This window comes from Papaver somniferum, chromosome 2 (genome assembly GCF_003573695.1).
Source record: "Papaver somniferum cultivar HN1 chromosome 2, ASM357369v1, whole genome shotgun sequence".
Taxonomy (NCBI): Eukaryota; Viridiplantae; Streptophyta; class Magnoliopsida; order Ranunculales; family Papaveraceae; genus Papaver; species Papaver somniferum.
Genome location: NC_039359.1, coordinates 45,820,571 through 45,839,819, shown reverse-complemented (window position 1 = coordinate 45,839,819; position 19,249 = coordinate 45,820,571). Strand labels below are relative to the sequence as shown.

General features: G+C 37.3%; 2 protein-coding genes across 6 annotated transcripts; one reads left to right on the top strand and one right to left on the bottom strand.

The window, feature by feature from the left end:
* Window positions 1–10,635: 10,635 nt before the first annotated feature.
* LOC113347530 (copper-transporting ATPase PAA1, chloroplastic-like) lies at window positions 10,636–12,264 on the top strand. Of its 3 annotated transcripts, XM_026591211.1 has the most exons (5): window positions 10,636–10,967; window positions 11,062–11,115; window positions 11,196–11,349; window positions 11,526–11,572; window positions 11,948–12,264. In XM_026591211.1, the coding sequence occupies exons 1-5, from the start codon at window positions 10,695–10,697 to the stop codon at window positions 12,047–12,049; spliced, it is 630 nt and encodes a 209-aa protein (XP_026446996.1). In that variant the 5' UTR covers window positions 10,636–10,694; the 3' UTR covers window positions 12,050–12,264. The 3 variants fall into 3 exon arrangements, with proteins under 3 accessions (XP_026446996.1, XP_026446998.1, XP_026446997.1); XM_026591213.1 differs by lacking the exon at window positions 11,526–11,572 and having other exon boundaries at window positions 10,637–10,967; window positions 11,954–12,264; XM_026591212.1 differs by lacking the exon at window positions 11,526–11,572 and having other exon boundaries at window positions 10,637–10,967.
* A 268-nt stretch (window positions 12,265–12,532) lies between these two features.
* LOC113347529 (potassium transporter 7-like) lies at window positions 12,533–19,122 on the bottom strand. Of its 3 annotated transcripts, none has more exons than XM_026591208.1 (10): window positions 18,556–19,122; window positions 16,987–17,221; window positions 16,611–16,859; window positions 16,433–16,483; window positions 15,771–16,031; window positions 15,404–15,456; window positions 15,143–15,257; window positions 14,666–14,920; window positions 13,824–14,346; window positions 12,533–13,489 (listed from the first exon to the last, which is right to left on the bottom strand). In XM_026591208.1, exons 1-10 carry the CDS (start codon window positions 18,817–18,819, stop codon window positions 12,958–12,960), a joined length of 2,538 nt encoding a protein of 845 aa, XP_026446993.1. In that variant the 5' UTR covers window positions 18,820–19,122; the 3' UTR covers window positions 12,533–12,957. The 3 variants fall into 3 exon arrangements, with proteins under 3 accessions (XP_026446993.1, XP_026446994.1, XP_026446995.1); XM_026591209.1 differs by having other exon boundaries at window positions 16,987–17,215; window positions 18,556–19,121; XM_026591210.1 differs by having other exon boundaries at window positions 16,987–17,227; window positions 18,556–18,694.
* Window positions 19,123–19,249: the final 127 nt, after the last annotated feature.

The window sequence follows — 19,249 nt, the reverse complement described above, 5'->3', positions numbered from 1 at the left end:
AATAATTGCAAAACACTCGTTATGGTTGTTGCAAAATAATTGCACAATACTCGTTATGGCTATTGCACAATGATTGTGCATCACTCGTTCTGGCTGTTGCACAATATTTATGCATCACTCGTTCTGGATGTTGCACAATGATTGCATATCACTCGTTCTGGTTGTTGCATAATGATTGCTCAACACTCGTTCTGGCTATTGCATAATCATTGTGCAACACTCGCTCTGGCATACTGCACAGTTGTTGTGCAGTATTGGTCCTAGGCCAATGTTCCCTTTACTAAACAACAAAAGTTTTGAATGAAGCTTTGTTCTAGGCCATGGCGCATCTTTGCGCATGCGCTATGCTAAAAACACGGGGTGTCACGTTGGTGGTGTATTTTGGTACCCCCAATGTTTTCATATAGTATAAAGTTATGTTTACCGTATAACATAAACTCGTATGGCGTATATACTTGTATATGTCGAAAAATATATGAGGGTTAGTCGGGTAATATGACTTTTTCGACTGTGCGAAAGAAAGAATTATGATGAACAATCTTTGCCTAAACTAAGATGATGGTCATTCAAATACTTCTCCACTTGTAGATGAGAGGTAAAGTTGGTCTACGGAGGGAATCCGAAAGAGACGGAATTAGTGTTTCTTGGTAGCAGAGAGTTGCATACGAAAATACTCTAAGAGAGAGAGAGACTAGCATAAAACTTGTTGTTTTTCTAGATATTGTTTTGTGTTTAAAATGGTCAATAATAGGTCTATTTATAGGTATGCAAAATCCTAATCTCTAGTCGGTGGGATAAAGGTAAGGAGAGAGGATCAACACCTTCTCTTAGATCTCAGGAACAACTAAGGGTAGATAACATGTTGATTCTATTCTAAGCTGACTCCTCAGAACCAACTATTCTCATTCTGTGTGGCTAGGCTAATATTCACACGTTTTTGTAGGATGCAAGACCAAAACCCTAAGTTTATCCCCCATTTATGACATGACCAGACTTTGTATGTGATGTGTTAGCATTCTTATGAGTTGTCACAACTTTACATGTGTTTGCGCATGGAGGCCATCCAGAGTCATGTGAAGAGCTCCATAAGGCATGCTATAGCCGTGTGTGTCATGTATCACCATCTACATTAACTCCCCTACTCAACGCAAAACTGTAACCGTAGCATATTGAGTATATAGATGGTGCACACCTTTTTTGCGAAGTCATATTATGACGAGAGTTTTACTGAGACATGGCATTAAATCTGAGCTTGACGTCCGTGATCTAGGGGATAGTTTGTTATAACTACAAGCGAGTCCCCAGTGTTGACACATCTTCAATTGTAAGCTTTCTTTGACTTAGGATCGACCCTGAACACTCCAACTTATGCATTTTACGTTATTTTCGAATGAAAACATAGTTGAGGAATGTTTTCTTGTATTTGTGAATATTCTAGAATGGTAACTCACTTCTTGTTTAGGTGGAACGCTCGACACGCCTTCGTATTACGAACAACCTTCGGTATGGCGAGTAGAGAGTCGAACAAGTTGATAAAAGCTCTTTACTTGATACCAGATGGGATTGACAATGCCTTTGATGTAGAAAACCCTTTGGTAAGCCTTGTTTTCTATATAGATTTACCTCTTATTCTTTTGACCCCTTAGCAAATGCAAATAGTTAGGGATATGAGTGACTAAATCCTATCATGTTTTGAAAACTTCAGACATGAGACCTTCCAAGAGAATTGTTACAGTTGTTTTATACAGACTCGTTGTTTTGAGTGGTTAACCATAATTCTGAGAGTTAAAAGGACAAGCTACCTCGTGTTAGAACTTCATCCAATTCGGACTCTCTTAGGTCATTCTAAGACGCATGCACATTTGTTATCAGGAATCCCTTGTAAATTTCGGGAAATTTTCAGACCATGCAGATTTTTGCATGAGAGCCATGTCTCTAAGATCATTTGTCCAATTGATGCGTCCTTTTAGTATGTTGTGTGTAAGATCTAGATGTTTTCTCCTAATATAAAGGGACCCGACATCAATGAACAACTTCCTGCTGAAACGTGAAATCACGGTTCTTCTCAAACTCTAGATCATTCCCTACTTCCCAAACACGCATGAGATCGATTTAGGGACTCACTGTAGGTCTTTATTTATCTTTGGTCATGATCTTTCCTCTTTGGTTAGTGTAAACCCTTCTGCTTTTAGCCATCATCCTCGATACCTTATTTCACCGCTTTTATATTTCTCAAACCCTAATCACATGCTGATCTCTGAAGATATCCATCACTCTGTTACAACTCGGAAACAAGATATATCTGGGAAAAAGTGGGATTCCAAGTTTGTAACAAAGTACGTCCCTAAACTTCTTTGACCACATCGGTTAAGACCCTCAATTGGTATGACCAAAAGGAAATCATATGCATGTTTAATCTTGTTACATTGCCAAAGGATTGAGACTCGCTTTGTCATTTGGTATTTGGTAGACATCTCCTTCTTCACTGCTTTGAAGTATGGGACTGCCAAGGAACACATAAGTTGTAGCGTCGAAACTAAAATCAAAAGGGGGAATAGCACATAGTTGGAGATAATTATGTTGTACCCGACGAAGGACGTGACTTGTGTTGAGGATGAATGAGATGTGCAATATGGTGTACTGTAATGAGCGTGTTTGTAAATGAGAGGCAAGATAACCATACTGAGTTGTATCATATATGGTGTAGATGCCAAGCCCACCGATTTTAATAATTTTTAGAAGGGAAAATCTTTCAGATTGCTACCCAAACTTCTCTCTCCTTTGTACGACTCCTTCTCTCTCGTTTTTTTTCTTCTTCTTTCGGCTAGATTTCTAACCGTTACAGCCTTTCCGGATGCTAACATCTCTTTTTCTCCAAGTTTCTCGCCAGTACTCAGTCAATCTCATGAATTATCATCGGAATTAACCTTAATCATGTATTTAACTGATAACCAATCACAAGTTACTCACTACAAATCACTAGACACTTCTAATGAATCACAACAATTACTTAGCTACCTGAAATCACTAAAATCAATTACGAGAAATGTAACATCAATCCTAAAAATCACAAGAATCTCTCAGAAACATAAGGCGTTTCATATAATTGTTCTAACAACAACCATGATAAACTCAGTGTCAAGACTTTCAGGCCTATCACATCAGGTTACGTTACTCAAACTCCTCATCTATGTCTCCTCTCTGACAATTCTAACACCTTTCCACAATTAATTTATTTACTAAATTAATATATTTCTCTTTTATAAGTTTCTACATCCACACAACCAGACAGAAATTTATAAGACAATTCAACAACCCCCATAAACCCTCTAGCCCTGAATCTCACTCAATGTATTAATACCTATCGAAGGTACTTATCTGAACCCGGATCTAAGCCATTCATGTTCAGATCTAGCAATCACATAGGTCAATTACCCAAATTAAAACATACAAATCATCCCATGATATCCAAAATACCTAAATCATCAAAATACAACCAGTCAAATTCAAAACAAAAGACATCATTGTATTTCAAACTAAAACACACAAGTAACACTACCACATTGTCTTAACCTCTACTGTTATGAGTCCAAAAAACACCACCAAGATATTTGCACCAATAGCTTACCTATACAGGTTCTGTGGTTGATGTTGAGTATGGCTTGACTCACACTCTGAGTCTGACTCCTAGTCATACGAGTTGGTGTCCTCTATGCATTGTCCCCGAATAGCATTAATTAGCACGCCTCTGCAATGGATTCGGCTGCACATGGTTCTCCAGCTTAGCATCTTTAGCAGTCTTAGATGGTACAATAACTAGATCGACAGGATCGCTGAGCTGGCTCATTCACTGGATCGGTTGGAGGAATCCTACCGTCAAAAATCTCACGGCCAAAATAAGAAATTGTGGGACACAACATCAAGAACATGAAAATGCATTGGTGCATTATAATCCCAAGGTTGCATGACCAAAAATCGAAAGGCCTTTCTAAATTTTGCAGGAAAAGTTATAGAGATGAACCTAATTCGTCCAACATGCACCAGCAACAATGCAACGATCAGCAATAACAACAACTCCTTCATGCACCTCAAACGTCCCAAACCGAGGATGATATGCATACAACTTCCAAGTATCATCATCAGAACCCGGCATAGATATGGTGGAGGACTTATGGGGTTTCTCCTTGTCGTCATCTACCATCGGTGTCTTTCCCTTACCTTTGACAATATTGTTAATCTCCATTATTTATAGACTATTACTTTGACCAGACCCCCTTGCACCTACATCACCACCATCACCTTCATCTCTACCAACACCCTCACTACCACTTTTGACCTATTGAATTTCAAAGGGATTGTTGGTATCATGCTTCACTGGTACATGACGATTGATTAGCCGAGAAAGTACTTCAACAGGAATATATATTTCAACGGGATGAAGAATACATGGTGGACTTTCTTGCGACTAATAGCCTCAACCTTTACCTCATAATTATCTGCAAATTATCATAATACCAATCAAAGCTATATCGATATATGGAGACTCACACCCTTGAGAAAATGCAATCATATATGGAAATCATTGAATTAAATGCTCGTATGGATACTAATGAATTCTACATCAAATTCTGGATCTATTTTCTTCTCAGTTTTCATCCCTTTGTTCTCATCAACCATGTTTCCACTGTTCTGATGTTAGTTTGGAATTGGGATTTGAATTTGCTTCTGATTCTTTATTTGTTTCTCCCTGAACATGAAAATCCTAACTTTTTTCGGAGAAGAAGCAGAAAATGGTTCTGGAGGAAGACGAAATGGTTTTTTTATAATGAAATTAGTCTTGTTTAGATGGATTTCTACACCTATTAATGGTAGCGGTTCCAAAAAATCCACCCTTTCAACTACAATCACTACCCCTAACCGCTACAAACCAGACTTTTCAGTTTCCCCCTTTCAATCTACTATCGATATGGACATTATGAGAAAAAATATTCTCAAAATCTTCGGATATCTGTTGCCTGCGATGTGCCACTTAGCCAACTATTTTTAGCAACAAATTCACGTGTGCTTGCTATCACCCCTGGTGGCAGTGCTGAATGAAAATGATTCACCGACTCTCTAATGATGTCATCTACAACACTCTTCCTCTAGTCAAAATTGAACAAAAAGTTAAATTTTATACTTTCATTCATTGGGCATGTGTCAAAGACAAACTCAAAAATTTAGTTTAACTAACCAAAAGACAATAAGCTCCCCAGCAATTCATGGGACAAGTAAAGTCTTTCAGGTAAGATATATCCTTACATATATCATTTGGAAATATCTTTACAGGTCAGTTGACCAATCTAGTGAAAATCCTAAGATGAAAAACTAGTACAAACTCTTTGGTATACAAGTTTTAAACTGTGACTAGAAAACTACATTATGCCAGTCTTTGTACTAACCATAACAGGTGCACTGATAGGAAACTATCAGCTAAATCAGGTTAACACTATTTCCACAGAACCACCTTTTGGCACATTCTCTCTGATGACAGGCTGACACTCCTACAAAAAACCTTAACCTGGAAATGGAAAACATATGGGATACCGAATACACCCAACTTTTTCATTCGACAACTTGTATAGAAAAAACTTAATACAATAGCAAGTAGACCAACTGAATGATCCTTGAAAATATGTATATAAAGTTTATATCTCAACATTTACTCAATCAGTATGTATATAAACACAGGGTTCGTGAACCTGATTATCAAGCAGAGTACTTGGACGATCTCAAAAATCAATATCCAAGATCAATTAGTCGTATCCAAATAATCTAATCGGAATTCTGCCAAGTGATTAAACTTGTTGTCTACCTTTCAAGATACGAATTCTACAAGAAACAAGTCTCGAAATCAATTTAAATTAAGCAGACGTATCTACTTAGATTAAATACGTACAAACCTGTGTAAATCCAATTATAAAGATAAACAATATAATGCGAAAAAGGAAAAACATAAGACACCATAATGCGAAAAAGGAAAAACATAAGACACCAAAAATTTTGTTAACGAGGAAACCACAATAGCATAAAAATCCCGGGACCTCGTCCAGATTGAACATCACACTGTATTAAGCCGCTATAGACATTATCCTACTATCAGACTTCTTACTGGAATGTAATTGAGAACCCACCCTCCAAGCGATTCAGTTACAGTCGCGCTCCTTACATCTCTTGAACCTCGCAAGGTTCTACGCACTTGATTCTCTTCGTTGACGTCCTTTACAGCTTAAGAATTGGTTTAGCCGAATTGAAGAATTTGATACCAATCTGCTTCTAACAGATAATGTTATTTGATTTTTGTTTAGATCAAAGATCAAGGTGTGGAAATCTGTTTGCGGTAGACAAATCTAGCAAATCTCAAAAATCTGGAACTTACGCCTCCCAAAGAGCAGCCTAGATTCTTAAACACCTCTCAAGAACAATCTTCGAAAGATTAACTAAGATCATTTTTTAGATATCTATCTTGATAAATCACAAAGTCTGAGATGAAGAGAACTTTGCGATTACTATCTATCTTCCCTGAAAGAGATTATGAAAACCTCGATAACAAAAGAAGCAAGATCAGGATTCACGAACTATCAAGGTAAAGATAATCGGACATGGCTTCACGAATCCCTAAAGAAAAATCTTTTAGTCGTATACCTAATAATGTTTCACAGAGGAAACCTAGGTCAATAAAGGACGACTCTATACTCAACTAGGACACAAAGTGTTAGGAATTTTCCTAGTTGAAAGAGCATCTCTATTTATAGATTTCAAAGACCAGAGTTAGCTTAGAATTCAAGCTAAGATAACTTGAGAATCAAGCAAAACACTTAAGATCTTCAAAATACAAAATAAGAGTATACACATAGGTTCGGTTACAGAACCGTGTATAATGACTGTTCTGTTTGGAAAGTTAGCCAAAGAACTAAAATTTATTTGGTGTTCATTTAAACACCTAAGAATTTTAATCATGATGCACACACATATATGTTTAAGTGATCAATGAAGTCTTGCAAGTGTTTAAGGGGGTTCTAGTAATGCTAAACATATTATGAAAATAAGTCTTTAAGCATGTACTAAAATATAAACTAGGACAGTTGGTATAACGATTCGTGAACCGCAAGGCCTTTTCACGAGTCAGGGTGCTAAGGTTCGTGAACCGGGTTGGCTAACCCTACTAGACTACCGAACTCAATTGACCACAGTTCGTGAACTAGTTTCATCAACTGCTTGCCAATTTATCCAACTTTAAAAAGTTAGTTCACCACGGTTCGCCAACCAGGTTCATGAACCGTTCCCAACTAAACTTGTGGTTTGTGAACTGGTTCGCCAACCTTTCTATATTTGTGTAACTCAAATATCCAGGGTTTGCGAACTGGTTCGCCAACCTACCCTGAGTATAAATTTCTGTAAGTTCATATTTCTCTCTTATGATGTTTGAAACTTTCCCAAGTGATAGAATCATTTGCATGGGAAATTTTCAATTGATCCACAAATTAATTCACACGACGAGGTCTAAGAAGGCAAAAAATGTCAGAATGGATTCATCGGTATTAAGATTAACATGGAAAAAGCCTTTGGCAGAGTTGATTGAGACTTTCTCCTGGCGATCATGAAGAAGATTAGTGACCAATGGTGCAAAAATATATCTCAATGCATATCACTACTACCTCTGTTGTTCTCATCAATGACTCTCTTGATAATTACTCAAACCCGCTATAGGTCTTAGACAAGGTGACCCCTAATCCCCTCACCATTTTTCTCGTTTACATGGAAGTTATGTCTATAACTCTAATCCCATATGAAAACTTGGCCTTATTACTGAGATTAGGGCTGTCAATGGGTACCCATTACCCGGAACCGGAACCGGATCCGGGTCCTAAAGTTGGACCCATTAGCAACTTAGGACCCGACGGGTAATTACCCGATTGGACCCGAATCTAAACGGGTCCAAACGGGTAATACCCGTTGGGTACCCGCGGGTATCAGGTACCCGTTTATTCATACTTTTATTCATGTTTTTGCTAGTTTTAGCTTTGATATTTTACTCGTTTTAAATTTTTCTCTTACATTTAATTTTTATTTAGTACATTAATAAGAAATAATAATAAATTTTATAAAAGTTATTTAAATCCAAGCTAAAAAGAGACAAATATTAAGTTTTTGAGATTTTTTTAATAGTTTTCTTAAGACCCAATGGGTACCCGGGACCGGCAGGTACCCGGGTATTTAAACGGGTCCGGTTCTGGGTCCACAAGTGTAGGAACCGGACCCGGAACCATTAGGACCCGGATCCGACCTTTATAAGTAGGGTCCGGGTCCGGATCTAGTGATGCCCGGGAGGACCCGGACCCGTTGACACCCCTAACTGAGATAAGAATTTGCAAAGGAGCCTCTTTTATAAACCATCTCCTCTTTGCTGATGATTGTATGGTATGTTGTAAGGCTAACAAGATTGAATTACATAACCTAATGGATATTTTCTCTATGTTTAGTGAAACTTCAGGTTAGTTAATAAACTTCAACAAGTCTGGTGTCTTCTTCAGCAACAATATTGATCCCAACCTCATCACCCAAATAAGTAACCTTGTGGGAGTTCAAGTTCTTGACCTCCATGTTAAGTAACTAGACCCCCCTTTATTCACCCAAAAGAGTAAAATAACTTCTTTGAAACCCTGTGTGGACAAGATAAAACTCAGGCTGGTCAGCTGGAAAAATTTCCCCCTTAACCCAGCTGGAAAACATACTCTCATCAAATTTGTTACTTCAACTACTAGCATATATCAGATGAACTGCTTCAAACTTCCTAAACAAACATGTCAATACCTTAACAAGATCTTAAAGGGATATAATCCAAAAACATGAACTTCTTTTTTTAAACATATAGAGCATGGAGGATTGGGTTTTATAAATATGAAATACTTCAACAGTGTTATGATCACTAAATTTGGTTGGAGATTGGAAACAGAAAATGACTCCTTATGGTATTAACTAATGGACGCTAAATATCTTCTTGTCAATAATGTTCTTAACATGGAAACTAAATCCAAAGATGGTGACTCTTGGATATGGAGGGGTATTTTAGAAGGTATAAGTAATATACAATAACATAGATACTGGAAGATTGGTAATGGCATAAGAATCAACATATGAGATGATTTATGGGTTTTCAATCTCAACACCCTCCTCCCAAAGCCAACAAATTATCCAGATGACCTTCAGCTTGTCTCCCACTTGCTCAAAGACAACGGGGAATGGGACCCACCTCTGATAAATGCTTGGTTTAACCCTATTCATGCACAAGCCATCCTTCAAACTGCTGTCAATCATGGGTATGAAGACCAAATTCACTGGAAGCTCACTGACTTAGGGAAGTTCTCAGTCAAATCCTTTACCGAGCAAAAATGGACAGTCTAAATGATACTACTGTTCATACAAGGTATTGGGAAGCCCTTTGGAAGATGGAAGTTGCCTCTGATGTTAATATCTTCTTATGAAAATGTGCTCATGGAATCCTACCTACTAATGCTAAAACTGCTAGCATTCTCCACTATATCCCATCTGCAAGCTGTATAATAGTGGTGAAGAAAGCATGACCCATCTTTTTTTGTCATGCCTTGCTACCACTGTTGTCTGACATTATTTGTTTGGTCCAAATCATAAGGCATTTGATTTCACCATAAATTTCTTAGGTTAGCTAAATTCCTGGTTTGATCCAGCCAACAACAGATCCAACAACAACATACACATGCTACTGCATGTTGGTACATCTGGAAGGCTAGATGTGATTTCCTAATTAATCACACCCAAACCCTAAGAATACATCTGACAGAATAAAAAAACATTTGTGTTCATCAAAGAATACATTATATGGAGGACCATATTCTCAATACCTCTCTATTTAGAGGAGAGAATGCAACTGAAGTATTGACATTGAACTCAGTTACCCTCCCACCTCTAACCAGAGAGATGTATATCGGATAATCATTCGTATATGTACCTTGCAGGATCCAGAGTCCTTCCTCTACTGTACAACACTAATTGTTCTGGATTTTGCAGGAAACACCACTGAGACTAGAGCATATCCAGAATACTTTGGAGAGGGGGAGCAACATGAGAAGCAGACATAGCATTTACCAGGGCTAAGGAGATGTAGCAAACAAATGTTGAACTTCATGCTCAATCTATGAAAACTCTAGTCAGATTTAGATGATACACCACAATTAATTCAAAGAAGATTTAACCTAAGCTACCATGAGAGAAATAGAAGAGATATTAAAGAGCAGGAATGAACAAACATCAATGTTATTTCTTTTGTTTTAACAAGTCTCAAAGTTATCCACAGACAACACAATTTGGATATCTTCATTTTACTTTGGCTTGTAAAAACTCCAATATCATGAGCAGAGGAAATTCTTTAGCTGCTACCTCTGGTTTGTAACTTTGTATTCCTCTTAAGCTTGCCCAAGGTTTTCTATAAAAAGAAGGAAAAAAATGTATCTTAGAAATTATTATTATTAGAAATAAAGAATTACCAAGCAAACTTTTTTTTTTTTTTTTTTTTTTTTTTTTTGCTTCTGAAATTCTTAAAGACTGCCGTGGTACAAAAACAGTCCTCCAAATTCCCCACACGCCCACCACACAGAGAAACAATCGCATTAGTAAAAATGGCGTTTACACTCTCAGCAGCGTCAACTCTAACCTCCAAAACCCTAATTTGCCCTCCCAAGATCTCAATTTCCAGTCGCCATATCAATTCCTTTAAGATCTCTCTCAATAACTCAACCATTAATAACATCTCAACGAGATTTATCCCAATTTCTGCTTCATCTCGCTTCCCCCATTTTTCTTGCTCTGCTAGTGGAGATAATGCATCTAATGGCGGAGAAACAAAAGGAATTCCATCTTTATCTTCTGATTCTCTGACTCTTGATGTCAAAGTAAACCCAACCGTTGTTTTGAATTTCTTCATTTTAGAGTTTCTTTTCTTCTTTTTTTTTTTGTTTTGTGATTTTTAGGGATGATTTTATGTAGGGAATGATGTGTGATGGGTGCGCTGGAAGTGTAAAAAAAATCCTAGAAAGTCAAGTAAGTTTTTTCGAAATCTGACTTGCATTTGTTTTTCTTTTTCCAAGGGCTATTAAAGGTTGAATTATATGAATGAACAGCCTCAGGTGTCTACGGCTACCGTCAATCTTGCCATGGAGACAGCAACCGTGTTGCCTGTGGATGAAGCCAAGGCTGCACAGGATTGGCAACAACAATTAGGAGAGACACTTGCCAAGCATTTAACTAATTGCGGGTTTGATTCAACTCTCAAAGGTAATCCTTAACATCATTTTTCTTTTTCACGGATAATCGGGCTCTAGAATCCATCTAAAATTATGTAATGTGTGCTCATAATTGTGGCTATCTATTCGGAAACACTATTGTTAGTTTAAATGTTGGCTAGTTCTTTTGATTTGGAGTGTTGAACTTATATTAGTTTGGTCTTTTAGGTGTATATGAGGTTTCTTTCGAGTTCTGTAGAATTACTAGACTACAGGTTTCTTCTTAACCTCTTCTTTTATCGGTCTTTATGCTTGTTGACTTTTCTTCCTAGGAATTGCCACTATCGCAAAACTACCAACTCTTACTTCATGACAATATGTTATATACTGGACTGGTGCCTACTTTCGTATTTTTTGTATGTTGAGTGCATTCCTAAAACTATGAGCACGGTAACTACAGTTTGTTGGCATAATAGATGTTTAACTATTTCGCAATTGAGAGTGGGAGAGATTTATGCCTACCATCTGTGAGAAATTTGTTAGAGAGATGATATCGATATTTCCACATGTTCACTCAGTGCCATATTCATTTATCCAGTTGTAAAACCACATGTTTGAGTCTCCTTTGACATTAAAAACTCGGTGATCAGTTACAGGTCAATGAGAGGACGAAGGTAAGATCTCTACATAGCAATTGCTTGCCTACAAATGCATGTCTAGGTTTTACAATGATTTTTACCGTTCTCAATTGATACTTGATGGTGATTCCGTTGAGGATAAATCGCTTCGCCACTTCCGACTTTGAAGCGTTTCAGAGAGAGGAAAAAAGCAGTATCTGTTGTCTGTTGAATGTAATTTTCTTGTAGAATCACACAATTACTATACTTCCGCTGTGTTAACTATAATAATTGTACAACTGCATTTGACGATCAATGGATTAAAGAGTTTTAGATTACTGCTTTCTCAAGTTGGTTTTGATGCTGTTCAGAAATTCCCACCAATACTGCAGAACCCAATACTGAACAACAATGTGATTCGTGTTCATTAAACTAGCAATCTTTTTCTGAAGGAGCACACACCATGTACTTAATAGTTCCATGTTAACAAGGAGTAGTTCAGTAATTCGAACTCCTTGTTAACTTGTGTTCGGTAATTCATGAAATCATGAAAAAAATCTATTATTTTGCTCAAGTGAGGGACTTAAACAAATTTTGAGGGATTTAAATGGCAAGAAGTTAAATAATCAAATAGGGATTCAGTCGTTTTACCTTCAATATTGTAATTACAGTTCTTTCCATGTGTATTCTTTCAGTATTGCAATCAGTATTCCAGAATTACACGAACAGTAATGCAACAACACTACAAAGCTTCTGATTAACTAGTGCTGGGAATCTACAAATAGCCTGGTCAGGCCAACCTGGGCAATAAGAGCAAAATTTCGTTTTATAGCAAAAATAATACAAACAGCTCTTCCCCCATTCATTTTTTCCCCTGGTGCAAACCTTGCATTCCCGTGGTAACTCAAATCCCTCAAATCTATGTCATATCTTCAATCAAAGACATCCCAAATAGCATGGCCTTTGCAGACCATTTTCCTCGTAAACTTTGATGTCTAACTATAAGAAAAAACCGCCTTATTTTGGCGGCACAATTGAGAATCTTAGACCATGTATGTCATGCCAACTTGCATCAGGTTTGAGTGAGGAACACTGAGATTCGCAATTCCCCTCCTGCAGTTCTTTCTTAAAAATGCATAGAAGTAATTTATGATAAGTTTTTTGATAAACCAAGAGTCCTTCCTCGCCCTGATATCTCCATGACCTAGTAGATAAACAACCCCAGATTCTTTGGCTTTTCGAATGAAAGAAAGTTCCCTTTCAAGGCTCTGTTCTTGGTCGAGTGTTTCTCCAGGAAGAAATGGGACTACCTCCGCCGAGGTACTTGCTTCGAAGATGGGTTTTTCTGGGCAGGTGAAATCTGCTAGAAGTGGTACCCCGAGTGAATATACACTTCCATTGGGTGCTATAAGAAGCCTTGAAGAATTAATTTCATCATCAGATTCAGTATCTTCATCCCCATCACTCTCTAATTGTCGCTCTTGGGCTTCTCGACGAATAAACTTCTCAAGGCTCTCAATGAGTAGTTGTTCGAATGTCTGATGATTCTCTTTTCGTACATCCTTGTAGCCATACCTGTTGAACAGTTTGAAGTTATAAGGTGTAGTTGAAACAAGCTTAGTTTCCATAAAAAAAGAGAAGAAATTGTTTGAAAAAAATTAACATGCAGTAGATTTATATAAGGGAGGGGGTTGCACGCGTGTAAACAGTACAAGCTTATCAGGGATCCAACCTGGTTAGCCATTTTCAAAATACGATTAACCTGATCCGGGCCTCACTATTATTTCTTAGGATGGGCTCGGGTGTCCTCTGATTTTATACCCACATAATATTGATGCAACCAATTCAACCAGTTATTATATATAAAGGTAATAAAAGGTCAGAGACTTGAGATATCTGAGAAAAATACCTAGCAATGCACCGGAAAATGTGATAGCTCTTTCCACCGACACGGCGGAAAAGAAATCTTTCACCTTGGGGAACTACTGGAACTGGGACATACTTAATACACACAAATATGATCATAGAGTGGATTGCCGGGAGAGTGGTCAAGAAATGGCCAAAAATGGCTGGTACTCCCTTCACCAACTCATTATAAAGTAACCCGATACCAGGAGCTCTAACAGTGCCAAGGTTGCAACCTAGTTGACGCATAAGCTCTGTTGAAAGTTTCTTCTTGACTTCAGTTTCATATTTAAGCTTGCTTCCATAGTTCCAGACGTACATGATGAAGAACAGAACTACCGCAAAAACCAATATAATCCAACTTCCATCTCCAACACTCCATAAAACCGAAGAAAAAATGGTTAATTCCAATCCTAAGAAGAAAACCAAAAAGCTGAGCACAATGATGATGTTTATCTGCCATATTAGCAACATAACAATGGTGACTAAGATTGTTGTCATCATCATAACCCCGAGCTCTGCAATGCCTGCAAACAGATGAGACGTCAGCAAGTGCAAATAGCTAGCACAATTATTTTATTGAAGAGGAAAACTAAATCAGCTTACACACAAATCAAACACCAACTAAATGAATGGTCATTTCCGGTTTAAGTTGTGCCCACGAAAAGATGACATAAGGTGAGACGCTCAGGTCAATAATCGTGTAAGTATAAAAATTAGGTTGTCTGACTCTTCCAGATTATATTTAAACAAGAGATACCAGACCATCAGCACTAATGAAATATAAGAAAATGGAATATGATATGGATTTAAACATAGAAAAGATGCATAGAAAAGAAGATTTACCATATGCATTTCCAATTTCATTATTGCTTGCAAAGGTGCAGACAAACACCAGACAGAATACCAAGAGAAACCAGTTTATGACTGGAATATATATCTGACCCATGAACTTCCTAGATGTGTGAACGATTTTAAGGCGAGGAAAACATCCAAGTGCTGTCGACTGTTTTATGCATGAGAAGGTAGCTGTTGTCATTGTCCGACTGGCGATAAGTGCTGCAATGTTAGCAATGAAGAAGACTGGCCAGAAAACACCACCTATAGACAGCACATACGCAATATGATTATCTTTCGATTTTTACAACCAAAAAACAAGCACTACTGGTTTTAACCATAGTAGCCTATAAAAGCGTCACTTGGTCAAGGCTCCTCCTATCCCACGGCCATTATTTGAAAGCCAGTTGGGTTAATTCCATTAACATAAAGGTTAAATTAAGGATATTAATAATATGAAATAAACAACACGTATAAAAAGCTTACTGGGAACAGAAGAAAAGAAAACTTGATCATAGTTGCTTGGGTTTTCCATAAGATAGGCAGCTTGACCAAGGTATCCCAACATGAGGCAAGGCAGAACCAGAAACACAAATGTGAGCTGCAATGACCATTACCAGAAGGATCAGTTTCTGCCCAAAAGTGCAAAGTTCAACAAATAATGTATGGAGATTGTTGCACTCCAATTTATTACATATAAAGAAAGATTCTTGCCAATATGTTAGATATTCTTATACGGTGCTTTACCTGAATTGATCTCACTGAGAAGTAGCAAAGGTCTGCAAACATTGCTTCTGAACCTGAAATACACCAGGCCATTAGTCATCCAGAAAAGTGGATATGGGAACAACAAAATTGTACTCATTGATGTGATAGCCATAACCTTAGTTTAAAGAACCATTTGTATGATTAAGACAAAATTTTCAGTCAATTAAGGTCCACAATATGAAGAATATCTGATGAGACACATTTGTTGCAGTAGATTCGAATTAAAAATACACAAGTAGGATTCCAATATAAAGTCATATGATTCTCCAGATTTTTTGTGAAAATTCCTAAGGAAAAGCTAAAATAATAAAATAGCAGCAGGGCAGAAGGTAGTTAAGCATGTTACCTGTTGCACATAAAATACAACCTCCAAGGGACAGCCAAGCCTGAGTTGAATTCCTTTCGAAGTAGAAGTAAATATGTACAGGATTAAATGCGTTGAGAACAGTATAACCATATTTTACAAGGTTGTAGATCCCAATTCCCCCAAGCGAACAGAACCATATGAATAAAGCTGGACCTATTACCAGTCCAACTTTGCTTGTGCCGAACTTCTGTACACTGAACAAAATTATAAGACAGGCAACTGAAATCATCATCACTTGATCTGCAAAAGAAAGATGGGAATACCTGCTTAGTACTCGTACTTAAATACTAGAGAGTTCAGTCACTCCGACAGTTGAGAATAAGAAATAAAACAGAGTTTTACTATAGCTGCTCGCTAGTGTGGTGAAAGCAAATTTTTGCTGTCCACAAAAACAGAGTTTTTACAAGTGGCAGCTGAGGTGGAAAGGCCGACCACAAACTTTCTATTTTTGTTGTAATGCGAAGTGTTAGGACTTGAAGACCACATGACCCGAAATGAATTAGTGTTGATTAAAAGAATTTTTTCGAGGATTACGTTCTTCACACTGCTAGGAACGAGAAACTAAATCTAGGAAAATATATACAAAATAAAAAGAAAAAAAAATTTATACACCAGCCGAATTGATAATAACAGGGTGTCACCTTGTTCCACTGCATCTATTCCAACCTTCAAGCCGCCCACAGCCGACATAACTGCATTCACGACACATCCAGTAAAAATAAGAAATCCAATTTGTCAAAGATGAACAAATTTATTTATTTTTTTACCGGGCATAGGGCTAAAGAAACAAACGGAAAGGACAAAATAGCGAATCAGAACCTGACATTGCCGGGGTAACAACTCCATCAGCTATGATCATAGAAGTACCAGCAAGAACCAGCATTAGTAGAAGCTTTTTCAATGTAATTGAACTCTCAAGGTGCTCCTTAATTTTCAAGGACCTTTCAAGTTCTGCAGATGGCACTTTTAACCTGAAGCTTGATATGCGGGTATCAGATGGAAGCTGGTTTGGAAGAAGACTGACCTTAGCATGCCTACAGATCAATGAGTACAAAGCAAATGTGCCACCTACAGTAGTTACACAGCCAAAAAGGATTTTCTTTTAGACCATCTACTTCAAATATAAGAGAGAGAGAGAGGGAGAGACCGAGATACAAATCACAGATAAAAAATCATTCGAAATGTTTTGGCATACCTTCACCATCGTCATTGGCCCAAAGGACAACCAGTACGTACTTGATTAGAGGTATCAAGATTAAGACATATAGAACCAGTGATAAAGCTCCAAGAATGTCTTCCTTGTCTTTAATTGGAGACTTGTTGAACATCACGCTAAAAGTATATAAAGGACTTGTTCCAACATCGCCATAAACAACCCCAAGAGTCTGAAAAGCAAGTATGATTTTCCTCCCCATCGTAAAGTCCTGCATCTAAATCTACACAATTAAGACATCAACTTCTAATATCTTTGTGTTCGACAGGTTTATTTTCATAAGATCTACAAATAGTTCATAGAAGGAATAGTGATTGAAGAAGTTGGTAAGAAAGGCAAAACAAATTCGATGGTAACTAACTACCATATACGTCACCCTCCTAAGCATCAATTTGTTCTGTTTGATACAATTTGATCTGTTTATGTCAAGCCAACTTTGACGGGGTTAAAAATTTCTCAAAAACAGAATGATTTCTATAAGATGATGAAGAACAGAAGCACCACATAGCAAGGATACAGCCCTCATACATGGTCAGAACTCGTATATGGCCTACACCTAATTTGCAAAAATATTATGAATAAGCTCGATTCTCAATCCAAATTCATGATTGATAGATGAAAGATGAAAGGTGAAAAAGGCAAGCCAGGCAGTACTCAATAGTGCATACTCTAGCGCTATTTGATTCTGCTATGCAATGCAACATGCTTCTACAAGAACTAAAAAAAGTAGTCTCAATACAAAGGGGTTTATTACATGTCCAAACAATTGTGTCTAAAAACTGAACAAATCACAGGTATCCCTGGATCATCCACAATGGTGTATGGTAAAAGCTATAGTTATATGGTATAAATAGTTTTCAGTTTAGGTTTAACACATAGTGGTTGAAAATGCAAACTGGTGGTGTCTGAGATAGAGTTTAGTGTCAGACTCTATCTACGAGCGAGCTTGGTATGAGCATGTACGGACTCATTCTCAGATTGAGTTTCATGTGAGGCTCATTCTCATCTTGGGTCTGAATGACATACCACACTGAGATGGAGTTTAAAGGAGTTTGTGTATACTATATTCAAATACCGAACTCGGCATTTAAAATGGTATATATGCCACATTATGGCTATAGCGGCTTCCATTGGGCGCGAAATTATCGCAAATATGCTATAATCTCATGCCATTGTGGATAGTCTGAAAAAGTAAAACCTACTGGCACACAGTCTGCAATTTACAATTTCATGTATCCTTATCATTGTTAACAAAATTAGCATCACTACCAAAACCAAACGCGCTCTAGCATTATGTGGACCAACGGGTATAGAATCAAATCAGACCTACTTAGCTTGAAAATTTCCAAATTCACATTAAGAAAGTGAATTCTATTAAATTAGATTCCAATGAGTACGAATTCAATAAATTCCATTAGTTATCCTATCCAACTAGAAAACTAAATTTTCACCACATTTGTTACTCGAGTAAGAGATCTGAAATTCACGAGTCAAATGCATATCCTAATTTAAAGAAAATATACACTAGATCAAATTATGAAATGTAAATACCTCATATTCATTTCGATGAGCACCGGGAATCTCAAGAGCTTCAACATCAAAAGAATCAATTCGCGGACCAGTTCTAATTAATTTAGTTTCAGCGTTTTCATCTTCTTCTGAATCTACCAAACTCATACGAGCTGGTAAATCATCATTATCATCGTCATCAACATCGGAATCATCATCATCGTTTTGAAATACCCATCTTGATTCAGATGAATCCATAGCTACTAATCCACCATTTTCTCTTTCTATCAAACTTTCTTCCGCCATTATGAGAAATACTTCACGAATTTCTCCTCATAAATCTAAATCTCCAAACAAACCTAGAATGTTCTATCGACAACTGAGAAAGCGAACCAATCTGAACCAGGGAATGATTTTCTCTTTTCTTTTTTTTTTCTTTATAAGTGAAGGTTTTTGTGTATGTAAAAAGTCTAATCGATTTTTTTTTAATCGGAGAATTTTTACACGAAAGCCATGAAAAATCAGAAAATAGGAAGGCTAAAAAGGAAAGAGAAACGAGAAACCAACGAAAGAATATTACTATGTCCAGTAGGACCAGTACAGTTAATTGAGTGCGTCACATCCACGCGTCTATGTTAGCAAAAATGGGATCATTTTATGTTATTTTATGGTCATTTTACGGGTTTACCCAGTGAGTTTCGTTGTGAATTTATAAGGCCAAACACAATTGTTGGGC

Coding starts and splice junctions, on each gene's coding strand:
- LOC113347530 (XM_026591211.1), top strand. CDS start 10,695: ATGGCGTTTACACTCTCAGCAGCGTCAACTCTAACCTCCAAAACCCTA. Junction 10,968..11,061: donor CTCTGACTCTTGATGTCAAA/GTAAACCCAACC, acceptor GATTTTATGTAG/GGAATGATGTGTGATGGGTG. Junction 11,573..11,947: donor GTAGAATTACTAGACTACAG/GTTTCTTCTTAA, acceptor CTCGGTGATCAG/TTACAGGTCAATGAGAGGAC.
- LOC113347529 (XM_026591208.1), bottom strand. CDS start 18,819: ATGGCGGAAGAAAGTTTGATAGAAAGAGAAAATGGTGGATTAGTAGCT. Junction 15,258..15,403: donor TCTCAGTGAGATCAATTCAG/GTAAAGCACCGT, acceptor TGGTCATTGCAG/CTCACATTTGTGTTTCTGGT. Junction 14,921..15,142: donor TTTCTTTTCTTCTGTTCCCA/GTAAGCTTTTTA, acceptor TGCTGTCTATAG/GTGGTGTTTTCTGGCCAGTC.